Here is a 17,129-nt window from a genome sequence, read left to right as displayed (position 1 = left end):
ATACACATAACCTGAAAGTAATTTTATACAATATTTTAAATAATTCTACACATGCAATGAAGTGTCACAGTAGAATTTTCCATTTGTGGTGTCATGTGTTTAAAAAATTGTGGATTTTGGAGCATTTGGGTTTTAGACTAGGAACACTCAACCTGTATCCCTTCTTCTGAAGGAAGAGCTTTATGTTCAGTCTCATTCTACTCTCCAGAAGTCATCTGTCATCTGTTTTTTCCTCAGCAAGGGACAAGTATGATGTAATGAGCAAGGATTTCAGAAGCAGATAGTGCCATGTTCAAAGTCAGCCCTGCCACTCATTGCTCAGCTGTCTCAGATGTGCTCCAGGGACCTGGGGTTCCAAGAGCCCATCCAGGTGTGCACCATATCAGATCATCTTACAGTTGCAGTATAATACTTTTAATTGTTTTATCAGTAGCTATGTTACCAAGTAATGGGTTTGTTACTATTGTTCTTAAATTAAGTAATAATTACTTTTTAAATTCTTCAGTCTCAATATCTAATGTGATAGATATTAATAAATATAATGCACATGAAAAGAGTTCTTTAAGGTCCTCAATAACATTGAAAAGTACAAAAGGATTTAAACCTACAACCCCAAAGTTTAAGAAACTCAGCACCATCAGTCAATGCCATTTATTGATTATTTCCTTGAGTTGAGAGCCACATGCTTTACCTCTTCTCATCTTTGAACCAAAACTACAAGCTTTAACCCAGGCTGCTTTGCTTGCCCAGGGTCTCTCTCAGCTAGACGTGGGACAGATAAGCCGGTCCTTTGACTCTGAGGTCAGACCTTCCTGATTCCCAGGCATTGTGTACTTACAAATAATTCTCTGAACTTTGAAAACGCTTTTTTATTGCTCTGAGCCTCAGTTTCCATATCAAAATTGGACAGAATCAGGTCCCCTGGAGGGTTCTCTTTAGAGCAGAGTCACATGCATCCAAGGGCCTGTACTGTTGGACTAATTCCAGATAGGACCCTAGAGACTACTGGCCTTCACTCTTCCCTTCCTTCCTCTCTCTCTGGCATGAAACTGGGCCAAGGAGGCTCATCGACTCCCCTTCTTCCTCTAGATGGTCTACAAGCAGACAGAGAGGTCGAGGGAACAGAAGGAGTTGATGAAGATATGATTGTGACCCAGAGTCAGACCAACTTCATCTGCCCCATTACACAGGTAGGCTTCCTCCTTCCTCCCCTGAAAGAAAGAGCACTTAACTTCACAGAGCCTGAAAGCTTCCTGTTTGCTCTCTGATTTGATATCACATTTGGAGTTGGGGAGGAGAAGGGAAGAGAAAAGTGATGAGGGCTAAAGAGATTTGGGGCTGGAAAGAGTTTCCTGTTAATTGTGCCCTTAAGGATCTGGGAATGAAGTCATGGCCCTAGGGTTCAGTGACATTAGTGTCACTGTCTCCTTGTATTTCTTTATCTAAAGCCTAATAATCATCTAAAGCCATGAGAATGGGAAGTTGAAACATACACACCCTGGGACTAGGGAAAAAAGCCACTGGCAGTTGATCACTATCATTCCTGAAAGCCTAATGTCTCCTTGATTACAGTTGGAAATGAAGAAGCCAGTGAAAAATAAAGTGTGTGGCCACACCTACGAAGAGGAAGCCATTGTCCGCATGATTGAGTCCAAGCACAAACGGAAGAAAAAGGCCTGGTGAGTGGATGTGGGAGAGGAAGTGGAGGCTTCCCTAGTGGTCATCCATCAGGGGCGGTGTGGGTGTGTCCGTCAGGGTCGGTGTGTCCTGCTGGGGAAGAGCTCCTCGCCCATCTCCTGCATCACTTCACCTCCTCAGTACTGTAAACATGGAAGCTAGCTTTCTGGAAGGACAACCCAGAGGGGAAGATTAGTAATCAGCTCAGGAAGAAGCCATGGTGTGGTACTTCAGCCACACCCCAAAACCCAAGAAAAAGAGTCAGATCAAATTTTAATCATTGGATAACAGGATTCTCACGAATTTGCACTGTTAAAAAAAGTAGCCTGAGGACAATAAAGGAGAACCATGACACAGAGTTCTCTCTTGGCATGGACACTTGCACAAATAGGAGGGAATGGTACTTTTTTTTTCTTCCTGTAGTATAGGTAATTTGTTCTAAAAAATATATGTCAACATTCTAAGAATTCATATCTTATGGTCTTGATGATTAAGATTTAATTGTTTGGGAAAACTTTCATATATTCAATTACTTAAATAACTTCCCAAAATATTTCAGTAAATTCATGGATAACTAACCAATGAGATTTCTTTCTTTTTTTTTTTTTAACTGGAAGTTTTGTGGAAACATCCCTTTTCTCCCCATCCTCCCACCCACATAACCTGGGGGCCACAGCCTATTCCTGTAAGGGAGTCTTAGTGAGACATGCTGGCTTTGACTTTGACTCTGTTTGGTGCTCTTATCACTGACTTGTGCAGGGGCTGCAGTGGCAGGTGTGAGCAGCTCTCACTAAGCGTCTGATAACAGTTGCTTTGAAGTGTGGTCTGCTGCTCCACCACCCAGAAATCTGCTGGTCCAAACCACAACTTGGAATTCCCCAGGACTCTTCACCCGGGTGTGGACTTAGGGATAGGGCATTGGAGACTGGAACTATCCTGATGGTCATTTAATCAAATAATTTACAATATCTATTCTAGAATAATAGTTTTGTATCCTAATGGTTGCAAAACATAGACTGTTAGTGCATTTTTAACTGTTTTCATTTCCTCCTTATGGTTGAAATGTCATATTTCCCTAGTGAACCTGTCACTTTCTCTTCTGAGTATAGTTTTCTTTGTTTCTAGACTTCCAAGTCTCCATCTCCTTCTAACTTTTTTTCTGTGTTCCTTCTCCAGCAAGCAAAAAATGTCAACATAATAGCTAAGAATAGATTCTCCTGGTTAGTTTGATCTGATACCTCTTCCTTCTTACAGTTGATGATATTCTCTAGGGTCAGGCTTGGAAAGGGCAAGGACTTGGCACGGCACATTTCTCACCACTAGCCCCAGGTACATCGCAGAGACACCCACTGCAATTAGATGGATCCTCTTAGGTACATACTTTGACTTTCTAGCGTCCTTTGCCTTTATTTAATTATTTCTTTATTGCACATGACATTTACAAGCACTTGAGTAACATCATTTAGAAAAGTTTTTTCTGTCATATTTTTTTGAATGTCTGACACTCTGCAAATTCTCATAGTCTAATAATAACAACTGAGTCTAAGTGGAAGAACTCTACAGATTTACAAAGAAGGTATTTTTTACTGGTCCTTGAGAAATGAGAATTCCAGAGAATGGTGAAGGAGAATCTTCTAGCCACTTTCATGATTTCACTAGTTCCCTCATCTGTAATTTGTTGATAATAGTTGTAACTGTCTCATTGGCATATAAGATACAGGGAAAGTAGTTCAGGGACTTGGGAGATGGTGAGATGAGACTCAGTAAACATTATCCCGCTGCCACCATCCTCCAGCTTTAACTGCCTACACCGTCTGCAACTGCGCCGGTCTTATTACTCTGTAGGCATGGGAGACTACAGAGCTTTCAGGGAGTAAGATAAGCCAAGCTAGAGGAAGTTACCCCAAAAGATTAAAAAGGATGAATGTGAGAAACTCAGGGTGCTTTTGCAGTAAATTACATCATAGAGAATGAGCTCACAGATGGAGGCAAGGATCATGGTGTGTGTAAGAGCATGCTTTCATCTCTAATCGGTACCGACACGGATGGTGGTTAGAGGAACATGTTTAGAAGTGATTACAAGAGACTATTTTGGTCATGCTAAGTTTGAGGTATCAGGAATACAACCATTTGGAAATGTCCAGGAGGTGTAGGAAATGTGGGGTTGGAACTTGGTAGAAGACTCTGAGCTGGCGATGGTGAGGTTATATAGAGAAGTCAAACCCACTCATCTGTCATCAGAGACAGCCCAGGAGTAGATGCAGTCACCAGTGGAGAGCCAGCAAGATTCCCTCAGCCCTGTTGCAGATCCTGATATCAACCTCAAAACAGCATTATTAGTCAACAACAGCATCAATCAGATGAAGATGATCCAGCAAAGCAGACTAAACATTCACCAGCAAACAGGAGGAAAATAGAGTGCTGGGTACCATGGGAGCCAGTGGGAAGAGCAGGCAGGTCCTCAGTTCCAGGCACATTTGGCAGCAGATTAGAATCCATGGCCTGTTCACCACTTACTCCAGAGGTTTCTGATTCAGCACAAACTGGTGTCATTCCCCATGATACATGTTAGATGAGCAGCACCAAATTCCCTTTGTTTAAAAATGTCTGTGACGCATCCAGTTTGAGAAATCTCTTCTTCCTCCTGGATTGTTGTAATTGTGTTTGGTTGGGCTGGAGTTACAGGTCATTGAGTTACCAGGCACTGTCTGGACCCCCCTGAGCATGCTCAGACCTAGGACGTGCTCTCTCCACTAGCTATATAGACCTTCGCCCCAAGTACAGTAGTTAAAACAATTTCCTAAAATATATCTTAATCCTAAGACTATCATCTTACAAATAAGGCTGTCGTATGACTTTCATGTGAATATTTCTAATTTTATCACAGTCATTGTTTTGCTTTCTTGATGAACAGTAGTTACAGTTAACACACAGTCATATCTCAGAACACATAAAACCAGATCGAGTGGAGTAGAAATGTGGGTTCAACTGTGTTTACCAGCAAGCCATCGGACCTTTCGACCTCAGCTTCTTCAGCTATGAAGCGGGAATGAACATCACTTCAGAGTTCTAGGGAACCCAGGAATGGTCAGGAGGTCCGTTCTATATCTGGACCAGCACAGCTTGGCAGTAGAAAATCACAGCACTGGGCTGGGGATGTGGCTCAAGCGGTAACGCGCTTGCCTGGCATGCGTGGGACGCTGAGTTCGATCCTCAGCACCACATAAAAAATAAATAAATAAATAAAAATTAAAGATGTTGTGTCCACTGAAAACTGAAAAATAAACATTAAAAAAACTCTCTCTCTCTCTCTCTCTCTCTCTCTCTCTCTCTCTCTGTCTCTCTCTCTCTCTCTAAAAAAAAAAAGGGGGGGGGGGGGGGAAGAAAAGAAAATCACAGCACTTTGAGAAAGCTCTTTTTTGGAGTCCAGAGTGCTAAACAAATAGCTGTAGGGTCAGCGAGGCCCACAGTGTTAGCTGTTGTGGCTTATCTCACTGCTTTGTGACACATTATCTGAGACTTGGATGTAGCATTGAGTTTCTCTCTGTGTTTAGGTATGACAGGAATCCATCCCACTCACATTTCCAGAGGCATCTAGAGACCTTCCTCCTGGGGCTTGGAATTCTCGGGACCTAGATTCAAGAACTCAGAAGACTCAGGCTCTTGTGCTCTTGAATTGATGTTCAGGCTGAGGTTCCTCGAAGCCTAGTGGGACCCCTAAGGGCCAGTCGCCTTTGTTCATCAGACCCGGATGCTGGCTCCATGCCAGGGAATGCCATGCCCTTCTATGACCCAGGTTCAGGACCAGCCTCTCCTTCGAGGCTTGTATGTCTGACTCCTAAAGACAGTGGTGCAGGCGGAAGGCGGGTGTCACCACACCTAACTGCTCACCGACATGTCATGGGGATTAAGGCCTAATGCCTACACTGAGTTTCTCCAGAGCAGGAGTGCCCTGATTCAGTACCATGGCATTGTGGCCTTTTGTTGTGTTTAGTTTAAAAACTTGTGTTTGTTTCTTCGGGTGGGGTAGGAAGCAGGGCTCTCCCTGGCTTCTGCGTCAGCCTCCCTCCAGGAAGTCTCCCTGGTTAGGCACACTCATGCACCCCAGGTTATACCACCTGTCAGTGGGGAGCAGCAGCCAAGGGCCGGGGCAAGAGCTGCTCATGATAGGGCCTGGAGGGAATACTGAGTGGCCCCTGAGGCTTAGTAATCCTCGTTTCTCACAGCGACCCATGCTCCACCTGTCTGTGGAGAGGGCAAAACTCAGGCACAGAAGGAAGTCATTTGCCAGGGAGTGGAGCCCAGGTCTCTGTCACTCTAGGTTGTTTTCTGTTTTTGTTTTGTTTTGGGGGGGGGGGGGGGTTGTGTGTTTAGGGTTGTTTTTTGGTTGTTTTTTTTTTTTGTCATTAGACCATCTGGCTCCCCTTGGGGGTGCTATTTGCCTCCTGCTACTGTCCCCAGAGCCTGTCCCCTAAGTGAGCTCAAACCTCTTTCCTTGACACAGATCTCTGGGCTCCCACCCACTGAAGCGAACAAAGGGGTGCTGTTCTGCCGACGAGTGGTGTTAACTCTAGCCGACGTTCTCAGAATGTCCTCAGTTACTGACCAGCACCACTGATGTCATCAGGAAGTCCTCCCCACCTCACTCTCCACTTCCCTGTCCCCAGCTTATTCACCGTCTGGCTGCTGGAGTTAGACTTGGCTCTCCACAGCAGAGGTGGGAGGCCTGGCAGGCGATGCTCGGTGGGCAGACTGAAGGAGAGTTATCCTGTGACCTTTCAGGCCCTGGACACTGTTAGGAGAACTTCCTCTTCTGAACTCTCCATTGTACCTGTATCTTCCTCATATTCTCCACTGCTTGCTTTCATATTTGGAGAAATAATTCCCTTTGAGACTTAAGAGTTCAGGGACTCGGGCTTAAAAAACTATACATTTTAAAACTGTATATTCCTCAAGCCTTAGCTTAATGCAAAGCCAGATCCACAGAGTGCTGCCTGCCTGGGCCAAGGCAGCCTGGGCCCCTTCCTGTCACATCTTTCTACAACTGTCATTCAACACATGTTCCTGACTGTACAGAGCACATTTTCGTATTTTAAAAGATTATCAAACACATGATTATTATTCATTACATTGATGAATGTCCCTCTAACTTAAAGACTCCTTGTCCAGAGACCAGGGCCAAGAAAACCTTTCTCTTGTATTTTGCTGTTGGACTTTCTGCCACTAGATAACTTAGAGCTCAGGGCCACCTTCCTGCCTCTTCTCATTGCTGTCTTTCCTCTTTACTTGTTTTCAGTCATACTGGGGCTTCTTGGAGAACTGCTGCTGGCGTGACTGAGCCTGGGTGGCACCTCACAGCTGTCTGGTGAAGCCTGCACAGCGCTGTCCCTAGAGAAGCTAATGAGCATGTGCCCTGGGTACATGCGAGATGTGGATGGGCCAGGAACTTGAAAACTTCTTTGAAGAATGATGATCAGGGAACGTGACCGTCATAGGAGACAGAGAAGGGAATGAACTTTAGGGAGCACCATGTTACCTGTCACCCTGTGAAACGGGGACTCCACACAGTTTACATCAGGGCAACAGAGGCCCCGCGGGGGGAGCGAATCTGCCGTGCTCTGCACTCACAACTGTGCTGGCTCCTCCCTTAGGCCTCTCTAGGAATATGGGGAGGAAGGTTTTGGATGGTCAGCCAGGAGATGGCTGGACATTTCTGGTTTTGTCTACCAACAAAGAAAGGAACAAAATGGTAGAGTCCAGGCCTAGGCCAGCTGACTCCAAACACCGGGCCCTTGACCCTACCCAAATCTGGCTCCCAGTGAGAAGAAATCGGGTGACTTCATCCAACCCCCTACCTTTGCAGAAGGCCCCATCTAAACCAAGCAGGCTTTGTGTCCACTGCTTCCTGGATGACTCATGCTGCTTTCCTCAGCCACAGGCCTCCCAAAGGTCCCGGGAGCCTCATGGGCATGCAGAACGGCACAGAGAGTCAAGACTTGGTTCCATCCCCAGCCTGTTCTCCCGTTATTCCTGTTGTAGTGAAGGGCACGCCAAAGTGCCCACCTGCCCACCTCTCCTTTCCCCTACACTCCACCTGCTGCCACCATCAGCCACACTGCCCTTGGCTCCTCCTGGGGATGGGACACCACACTATTCTCCTTTCTGCTCCACTCTTGCCCATGGACCTGTGTTCTCCTTTAAGCAGCCAGGGTAAAGTTTTCTAAATAGAAACTAAGTCATATCCCTCCCCTGTCTCAAAAGCCTCCAGGGTTTTCTCTTCCTACTTAAAATAAGCCCAAAGCCCCACTGGTCCCCTGACGTCACCTCCCAGGTCCCCCCTTGTCTGGTTGCTTCAGTGACCCAGGCCTTACTCTCACTGAGAGCATCCAGCAGGCCTCCTTGGCTTGCTCAAGAGCAGTCTGGAGAGGCTGCCTGGCTCCATCCCGGGACAGCCAGCCCCAACGCACTGTCCCCTGGACCTCCCTTGACCTCACTTCTTTGCCTCTTGCACTCAGCGCCACCTGAACTTGGGGCATTGTTTGGTCACTTAGTGATTGTCTGTCCCTCCCATTAGAAGGGAAGGCAAGAGCCCCACTGGCACATTGCTGGTGTCCCTGGCCCCTGGACAGAATCTGGCTCGGGTGGGTCCTCAGTGAAGAATTAAGTGAGCATTCATCAGTGTGATTTTTAACATGTTCTCACTTTTTTTTTTTTTTTTTAATACTTGAATGTGACAGTTTCTGCTTAATGCATCAGAGTCCAGGGGACTGACTTGATTTTCTTTCTCCCTTACAGTTGCCCCAAAATTGGCTGCAGCCACACGGATATAAGAATGTCTGATCTCATCCAGGATGAAGCACTGAGAAGGGCGATTGAGAGCCACAACAAGAAGAAGTACCGCCAGCCTGAGTAGGAAGGATCCCCTCGCCACGGGGAGTCAGCAGCCCGCCCCGCCCCCGCCAGCCACGCCAGCAATGCTTGTCAGAGCAGCTCAGGACTGGCTGCTCCGCATACTTGGTTTGGGTTAAAACTTGATGGTTTAAGTGAAATCCAAGGCATTTTTTCAAGTTACATAATAAAAATGCAAGCACATTACATTGTTTATTTTTAAATGTTTTATCATTTGAAATAAAACTTGTATTACCTGTCGCATGTCCTGTCTGCACACCTCCTGATATAAATTGTTCCAAAGTTACAGGTTTTTCTATTTCTTATACATCAGAATGACTTTTATAATTGTTTTTACTGATACTTGAATGAAAAAAAAAAGAAATTCCCTAATTGAAAAGCCTTTTTTATAAGTTTAGTAAATGATAGCATTCAGTCACAAGCAAAACCAGTTTACTTTCCTGTTATGACTTTGTGTAATTGACAGTTCTGAATCTGTAAGTGCTTTTATTTGTCCTGTCTTTCCTGAATGGCGTCATTCTCTGGTAACAGGCTCACCAGGGCCACAATGATTGATTCCCGTGGTGGGAATCACTGCAGCCTGCATGGTCTAAAGTGTTGTCTGCAGCAAGCATACAGCAAGCAAGTGTTGTCTGCTCTGGGCTCTGCTGGGTGCTCTCTGCAAGTGCCCCAGTCCAGGGGTCCCCGGAGCCTCACTGTAAAGTAAAGGCGCTCAGGAGATGCTGTCCCAGGCCCTGTGGCCCCAAGAGTATGAGCACTAGGACCTTTAGATTGAGTGTCTTGAATGACATTCTGGTTGCATGAAAAGCACTAATCTGTTGTCTGCCTTAATGAACTTTTATCAACCAGAGACTATTGAATTAAATCCAGTGAAGCATACCCTGAATGCACCAGGAAACCATGAATAGCTAATGATGGCTGACGCTTACTGAGTGCTTGCTGTGTACCAGGTGCTAGTCAGAGCACTTTACATATAACTGACTTCTGTGAGCTTCACAGCCTGATGAGAAAGGTACTTCATCATATCCACTTTGTGGTTGAGGAAAACAGGCACAGAGAAGTAAAGTAATCTGGGGAAAGTCGCCAACCTAGGACGTGGATAAGCTGGCACCAGCGCTTTAGTCGCCTCGCCCCAGGTCTTCATCCTTAACTCCATGCTCTCCTTCTCCCAGTTGATTTATTTAGGATCTAAAAATATATTCAGAGCTCACATTTAAAAGCCAAAGCTTTTACAAATAAACATGTGTGCAAAAATAAGTCTAACTGAAATGAAGGAAATAACTGGGCTTGGCGACTACATGGCAGTGAAGGCCGTGAAATATTAACACATATTTGAGTTAAAGCGTGATTCAACATGGCAGAATTAATTTTGGAAACATTTTCATGACATTCACTTGCCTACAAAGTGATTTTGAGTTTCCTAACATGCTTTATCTGAATCAGGCTTTCCTGAGGAAACGGTGATGTTGAGGCCAGAGCAAACATACTTTTCATGGAATGTGGTTCTTTTGTGAAATACTGTTTCCTAAACAGATAGGGACATGCACAAATGCTTGCCCAATGTTCGATTTGCATTTCCCCAATTCTTTCTAAAGAGAATCCTGGTATATTGCAGTGAATACCAATACCGGTTAGAAAAATGCAAAATAACACCATTCCACTGTGGGAAAGATACAGTGTTTGTATCCTATGAAATTTTTTCTTCTTTAGTTTTCAGAAACTGTTTTATAAATTTGTCTAGCCAATTAAAGGATTTGACGTTTCATATAAAGTTTATTTTCATTTTTAAATGTTTTATGATTTGATTGTTATTATCAATCTGGCGTATTTATTAAATTTTTTACAGGAGTTTTCAACAAAAGTGGAACTTTTTCTTCAAATGAAATCATAATTCTCTAACTTAAAAATCCAACACATAAGACAGCTTAAAGAGGAGGTAGGCTTCCTTCTCCCCTTGACCCACACAGTCCCAGAGTCCTACCTGTAGTGACCCCAAAGCCCCATGAGGGACATTTGAAAACCACACGTTGCAGCTAAATAATGTTCCAGATACAACTGACGTGACACTTGGACACTTGTGTAGACGTGGCATTTTTTCAATAATAGTTTTTTTTTAAGTTCAAAACATTGCCACAGACTCCAAAAGATCATTTCTCTCACCTTGGAAAACTCCCGACGTGGAGTGTCTTGCTGGAAACACCTATGGTGGGTGCTGCTTCCAGGCGGACGCTCCCTGACAAGGACAGAGGAAACTGCAGGACTGAGGGCCCAAGGCCGGCATGAACTGACGACTGGCCAGGGCATCTCACTGCTTCACGCAAGCCAGTCCTCCCCGTGGCCCCAGGAGGTAGCTGCTATACCTCATTTTACGGAAGGGGAATCCGAGGCTGAGTCATCAAGTCCTTTGCCAGTGTCACATGCTTGTACATGGTCAAGCCTGTATGGGAACCCATCAGCAGGCTGCACTGGCCCATGGCTCTGTCCAGGGCCCTAGCAGGTAGTACATGGCCAGCGGGCCAGCACTTCTGCCCATCTCCCTTAGTGCTGCGACTGAGACCACCATGTCCCGGGCCTCAGGCTCCAGTCATCCCCACATTTAGTCCAGCTGGGCTTCCCCCTGCCCCGGTTCTCACTGCAGACACCACCAAATCCAGGCCTCCCTCCTTGCCCTGCTCTGAGACTGACCAGCCTTCCAGCTGGTCTCCTAACTGACCTTGCCCCTCCCCTGTTAGTCGGCTAGGACGCTGCCTGGGTGACTTCACAGCACACCCCGAAACCCCGCGTCCCTGTAGATTGAAGTTCTGGCCTGGCGTTCAGGGTTGAACCACAGGGCAGCACCCCTCCTCTCTCTCCAACACTCCCCTCTTCTCCCAGCTTCCACCCATTATGGCAGGGCTTCCCCGGAGAGGCGCTCGCTCTCCTTCAGGAGCCTGACTAGCACGGGCTGGGACAACCCATCTCCACCGGCTCCGGTTTTCACAACAACTAGGACACTTGGACATCTCTGTAAGGTTTTTTTTAAAAAAAAGCTTTAAGATTCTGTCATATATTCAACTAATAGGTCCTGTGGGAAGTATGTGGCCCTTTTGAAGGAAATAGGCTGACATGGAAATTAATATATTTGAGCCAAATGGGTACATTGAATCTTCAGTAATTTTTTCAATAAGTATTTTTAAGGCGTAGTTGATGCCATACTTTCTGCTAGTCTTATAAATAGTTTGTCTGTTTGTTTTAAATCCCCCCTGTAGGACTTGTCTAGTTGTTGCAGACATTTAAAAAATTAAATTAAACTCCAAGCTAGAAGTGCAGCTTGGTGGTCGAGGCCCTTCAGCACAACAATTAAAATAAAAAATTACATTCTGTAGGAGGTATGTGAGTGCTGTGTGCAAGTCGTGCAAAGGGAAGAAATATGAAGTCAGGTAACAAGATTCCAAACAAGTTAACAGAAAGCTCTCAAAAACTTCTGATTGGGAAATGGGATGGGGGTGGATTCCCGGAGGGGTGGAAATCCGTGGCTTTGGAGACCATCTGGCTTGTCTCAGACTCACGGAGGGGGATAATTATTGTGAAAAGAGGCAGGTAGAACGAGGAACGGGAACCCTTCTGCACTGCTTGCAGAAATGCAAATTGATGCTGCAACTATGGAAATAGTTTGGCATTTTAAGAAGTTAAACTTATCACAGGCCCAGTAATTCCGCTCCTGTATAAAAGCATCTGTTTATAGAGACTCGTGTATAAATGTTCATAAGAGCAGGGTTTGTGGGAGCAACAAAATGAAAACAGTCTAGAGGTCCAACTGGTGAATGAGGAAACCAAACACACCGAATGCATACCATGGAAAACTGTTTGGCAACAAGCAGGCATGAGCACGCCACCACAGAGCTGCATCCCCAGCCCTTTGTATTTATTTATTTATTTATTTGGAGACAGATTCTCCTTAAGTTGTCTGTCAAGGCTGGCCTCAGACTTGTGAGATCCTGCTGCCTCAACCTCCCAGGTCACTGGGATTACAGGTGTGCACACCACACCAGGCAGGAGCAAGGTTGAGTGTTGTGTAGTGTGGCACTTCAGACCTACTCTTGGCAAATTTCAAGGATACAGTGCATTATTACTAACTGTATCTTAGGTCTCCAAAACTTACTCAGCTTATAACCGAAGTTTATGCCCTTTGACCAATCTCTCCCTGGTCACCCCTGCCCCCAGCCCCTGGTACCCTTCCTTCCAGTCTGGTTCTACGAGTTGGAATGAAGGACTTATTGATACATCTTAAAAGGTAATCAACCATTATGCTGTTTGAAAGAAACCAGTCACATAGAGTCTGAATCTACTCATATAAATGTAAAGGGACAAATCTATAGGGACAAAAAGATTAGTACTGGTCTAGCCTGGAAATGACAACAGAGAACAAATGCACATGGCACCACTTTGGGGTGAGGGAAATGTTCTAAAACAGGATTATGGTGAAGTTGACACAAGTCTAGCTGAAACTCCTCAAGTCCCCACACGGAGGGAGAGCTCTCCTCTGGTCACGTGTGAACAGAGCAGGCACGAAAGAGCCAGCAGAGGCCCAAGTTCAGCTGGAAGCCAAACTTCCTCCAGCCTTCTGAGAAGTTTCTCAATCTTTATCTTAAAGATTAGGGTGAAATAAGAATTCTATTTAGCCTCAGAAGATCCAGGATTCAAAAAGTGATTACTAGCCGAGCATGGTGGTGCAAGCCTGTAATCCCACAGCTCAGGAGGCTGAGGCAGGAGGATTGGGAATTCAAAGCCAGCTTCAGCAAAAGCAAGGTGCTAAGCAACACAGTGAGACCCTGCCTCTAACTTAAAACATACAAAATAGGGCTAGGGATGTGCCTCAGTGGTCAAGAGCCCCTGAGATCAATCCCAAGTACCGAAAAAAGTAAGCAATTACTGAAAAAGTCATTAGGGTTAATGAAAGGATACAATTAAATAGTGATTCATAGCAATAAAGAACCTAATGTTACCAATGGCTGCTTCTCGAGTAACTGTAACGTATAGTCCTACTGGCTATTTTTTTAAAAAGCATAATAGAATGACAACCTTGGCCAGTTCTCTCTGTTCATGTGGCCTTTGTGAAAGATGAGAATTTAGTCTCTGAAGACAGTCATTAGGGGGGTGACAGAACAACCCAAGCTTATATCAAGATCGTGAATTTGGGGATTAGGGTTGTGGCTCAGAGGTAGAGCACTCACCTGGCATGTGGGAGGCACTGGGTTCAATCCTCAGCACCATGTAAATATAAAATAAACTAAAAAAAAAAAAAAAAAAAAAAAAAAAAATATATATATATATATATATATATATATATATATATATTAGATCCCAAATGTTTATCACTAAAGAAAGGAATGTTGAAGAGGGATTTTTTGAATGAGAAAAACAACAATTGGTTTTAGGAATGATAAATAATATACCACTATAAGAGGAAGCAACCCGAGGATCATCATTAGGGGCTAAGGGTGCAGCTCAGTGGTACAGTATGTACCAGTATGTGTAAGGCCCTGAGTTTGATCCCCAGCACCACTAAAATAAAATAAAAAGGAAATCATGTAAATACTTTCTTTAAAAAAAAAAAAACAGAAAAGAAAAACGATCTTTTGTTGTGCGTTCAAACCAAAGGCGCAGTGCCCTCTGGGATGTGTGGGAACTGTTATCGTGCAGAGAAGGAGACTCTGCCATCTGCATGGGGCCCTAGTCTGCAGGCCAGTCGTGGTCACCACAGTCACAAGGAATGCGGAGACTCTGATGACTCCAGAGAACAGGCACAAACAAGACCAGCGATGATGAAACACGGATGCTATGCTGAAAAGAATCAGGATTTTTTTTCCCCACAGAGGAAAAAACTGAGGCTTATTTTGCACAAAATATGGGACTCTGTTAGGAACACACCACAAGCAATTAACAATAAGTGCCATGAAATGAAAGAGGCCTTAATCCTCAGAAGAAAACAATTCCTGTTAGCACAAGGCTTTTGTGCAGGGGCCCATGAGTGGCCACAGGGGACTGTGGATAAAATTCCGGTTTATATTGGTCTGGAGAAATTATGCCTCTGTCAACCTGTGAATGGGATTGAACGTCCCTGCGCTGAGTACTGTAGGCAAAGGATGCCGGTAGAATGAGCGGAACCTGTGACTTCATCACCAACAAAATTATAAATATTTTCATGCTGCATTACGGCTGCTGTAAAGGTACATGTACTGATTTCTTCTAAAATGCAGCTCCTGGTTTGCTTCTGGGAAATGGAATTTCTCTTCCTACCTTGAACAATAACAATCTGGATGGCATTTATCATATGCAACTTTCTTTGATTCTCGGGCTGCACTGGGGCAGGAAGTCAGGGCCTTGCTAGAAGAATTGGCACTGAGCCCCACCCCGGGCCCTGGTCATTTTTATGAAACAATGGGTTTCACACGTTGGACGGCAGGCAGTGCAGGACACAAACCAGTGGGGGCTGGGCAGTCGCCGAGTCAGCAGAGTTGAGGATTCAGGAGATCAAGCAGCTGGAGATGGGCAGAGTTGTCATCAGCTAGGAAACCACCTGAGGCCAGGAAAGAACCACCAGAAGACAGAGAGAACAAAACCTGGCCCCCACACAGGCCCAAGTAGTTCCTTTTCCCATCAACAGAAGGGAAAATCCTCACGGGTCACCTGGCAGAGTGGAGCAGAGTGAGCCCCAGACTATATATAGGATGCTCTGTGCTGCTTAGCAATGCTACGAGACAAGCTTCAAAAGCAGGACAGGTGTTGGCCATGCCTGTGATCCCAGCTCCTCAGGAGGCTGAGGCAGGAGGCCAGCCTAGTTGGAGGCCAGCCTCAGCAACGTAATGAGATCCTGTCTCAAAATAAAAAATGAAAAGGGCTGGGATGTAGCTCAGTGATGGCCCAGCCAGCACGAGGTCCTGGTTTCAATACCCAGAACCACAAAAGAAGAGGGAGGAAGAGAAAGCAGAAGGGGTCAGCCAGTGAATGTTCTCACCTCTGCAGGACACATGGTCTCTGGTCATCAAAACAGCCTTAAATTGTATGAATTCAAAGAGAGTGGCCATGGGGCTGGGGATGTGGCTCAAGTGGTAGCATGCTCCCCTGGCATGGGTGCGGCCCAGGTTCGATCCTCAGCACCACATACAAAGATGTTGTTTTTCTGCCGAAAACTAAAATGTAAATAAAATATTTTAAAAAAAGAAAAGAAAGAAAGAAGGGGCTGGGGATGTGGCTCAAGCGGTAGCGCACTCGCCTGGCATGCGTGCGGCCTGGGTTCGATCCTCAGCACCACATACAAACAAAGATGTTGTGTCCGCCGAGAACTAAAAAAATAAATATTAAAACATTCTCTCTCTCTCTCTAAAAAAAAAAAAAAAAAAAGAACAAAGAAAGAGAGTGGCCATGTTCCATTAAACTTTACATACAGACACTGAATTTTCAATTTGATTTTCATGTGTGAGGCACTGGGTTCAATCCTCAGCACCACATAAAAATAAAACAAAGGTATTATGTCCACCTACAACTAAAAAATATATATTTTAAAAAAAAGATCACAAATGTTTATGGCTAAAGAAAGAGATGCTGAAGAGGGGTTTTTCGAATGAAAAAATAAAGAAATTATTAGCTACAAAATATTATTCATTTTCTGTTTTCAACCATTTAAAAATGAAAAAATCGTTCTTAGCTCATGAGCCATAAAAAGCACAGGGGAGCCAGGTGCAGGGGCACTCATCGATAATCCCAGTGACTCCGAAGGCTGAGGCAGGAGGATCACAAACTTGAGGCCAACCTGGGCAACTCAGCAAGACCCCATCTCAAAATTAAATAAAAAGGGCTGAAGATGTAGCCCAGCGGTGGGACACCCCTGGATTCAATCCTCAATACCCACGACTTAAAAAAAAAAAGTGGTGGGGAGTTGAATTTGGCCTATAAGCTATAGTCTGCTGACCTTTGACCATTTTTATAGATGAACTGTTTTTGTGTAACAGAACAAGGCTCAAAAATAATTTTTTAAAAAAATGCATGCACATACACAAATCAACCCGCCAATGTCAAATCCACAATGTCTGGTATCCAATCCAAAAGCTCCAGGCCTGCAGGAAAGTAGGATCCATAACAAGGAGAAAATCATACCATAGAAAGACCCAGAAGGGACGTGGATGATGGAGTGAGTCAATAAGGACATTAAAATCGTGAATGAGAATAATCTCAAATGTCCAGAAAGTTAGAGAAAAGGTTGAGGGTGGTATGAAGAGACATGGGAGATAAAAAGTGACCCAAGTCAAAGTTGTAGGAAAAAAAAAAAACTTCGGTGAAAAACACGTGGGTTGGTGTGAACAGAAGAGTGACACTAGAGTAGAATAGGTCAGTGGGGTTTTGAAGTTCCAGCAGCAGCAAGTAGCCACGCGGAAGCAAGGCGGGAAGGAAGGGCTCCCTGCGCTTTACCCTCCTTCCCCCCACAGTGGATCCCTGGCTCCAGGGCTGTGCTCTCCAAGGCTGGAATCCACATCTGAGTCATGCTTATCCCCTGAGCATTAAGA

At 44.9% G+C, this 17,129-nt stretch overlaps 1 protein-coding gene across 2 annotated transcripts in view; it reads left to right on the top strand.

The window, feature by feature from the left end:
* Window positions 1-8,829, top strand: part of Nsmce2 (NSE2 (MMS21) homolog, SMC5-SMC6 complex SUMO ligase) — a 223,707-nt gene extending 214,878 nt beyond the window's left edge. For both annotated transcript variants that reach the window (XM_027950003.2, XM_027950012.2), the window contains 3 exons: window positions 1,090-1,190; window positions 1,573-1,679; window positions 8,473-8,829. In XM_027950003.2, the coding sequence (XP_027805804.1) occupies window positions 1,090-1,190; window positions 1,573-1,679; window positions 8,473-8,590 (326 nt within the window). In that variant the 3' untranslated portion in view covers window positions 8,591-8,829. The remainder of the gene's footprint in view (window positions 1-1,089; window positions 1,191-1,572; window positions 1,680-8,472) is intronic.
* The last annotated feature ends 8,300 nt before the right edge of the window (window positions 8,830-17,129 follow it).

Source organism: Marmota flaviventris, chromosome 15, assembly GCF_047511675.1.
Source record: "Marmota flaviventris isolate mMarFla1 chromosome 15, mMarFla1.hap1, whole genome shotgun sequence".
In the NCBI taxonomy this organism is placed as follows: Eukaryota; Metazoa; Chordata; class Mammalia; order Rodentia; family Sciuridae; genus Marmota; species Marmota flaviventris.
Note: the sequence above shows the minus strand (reverse complement) of the source record. Positions and strands in the feature narration are given on the sequence as shown.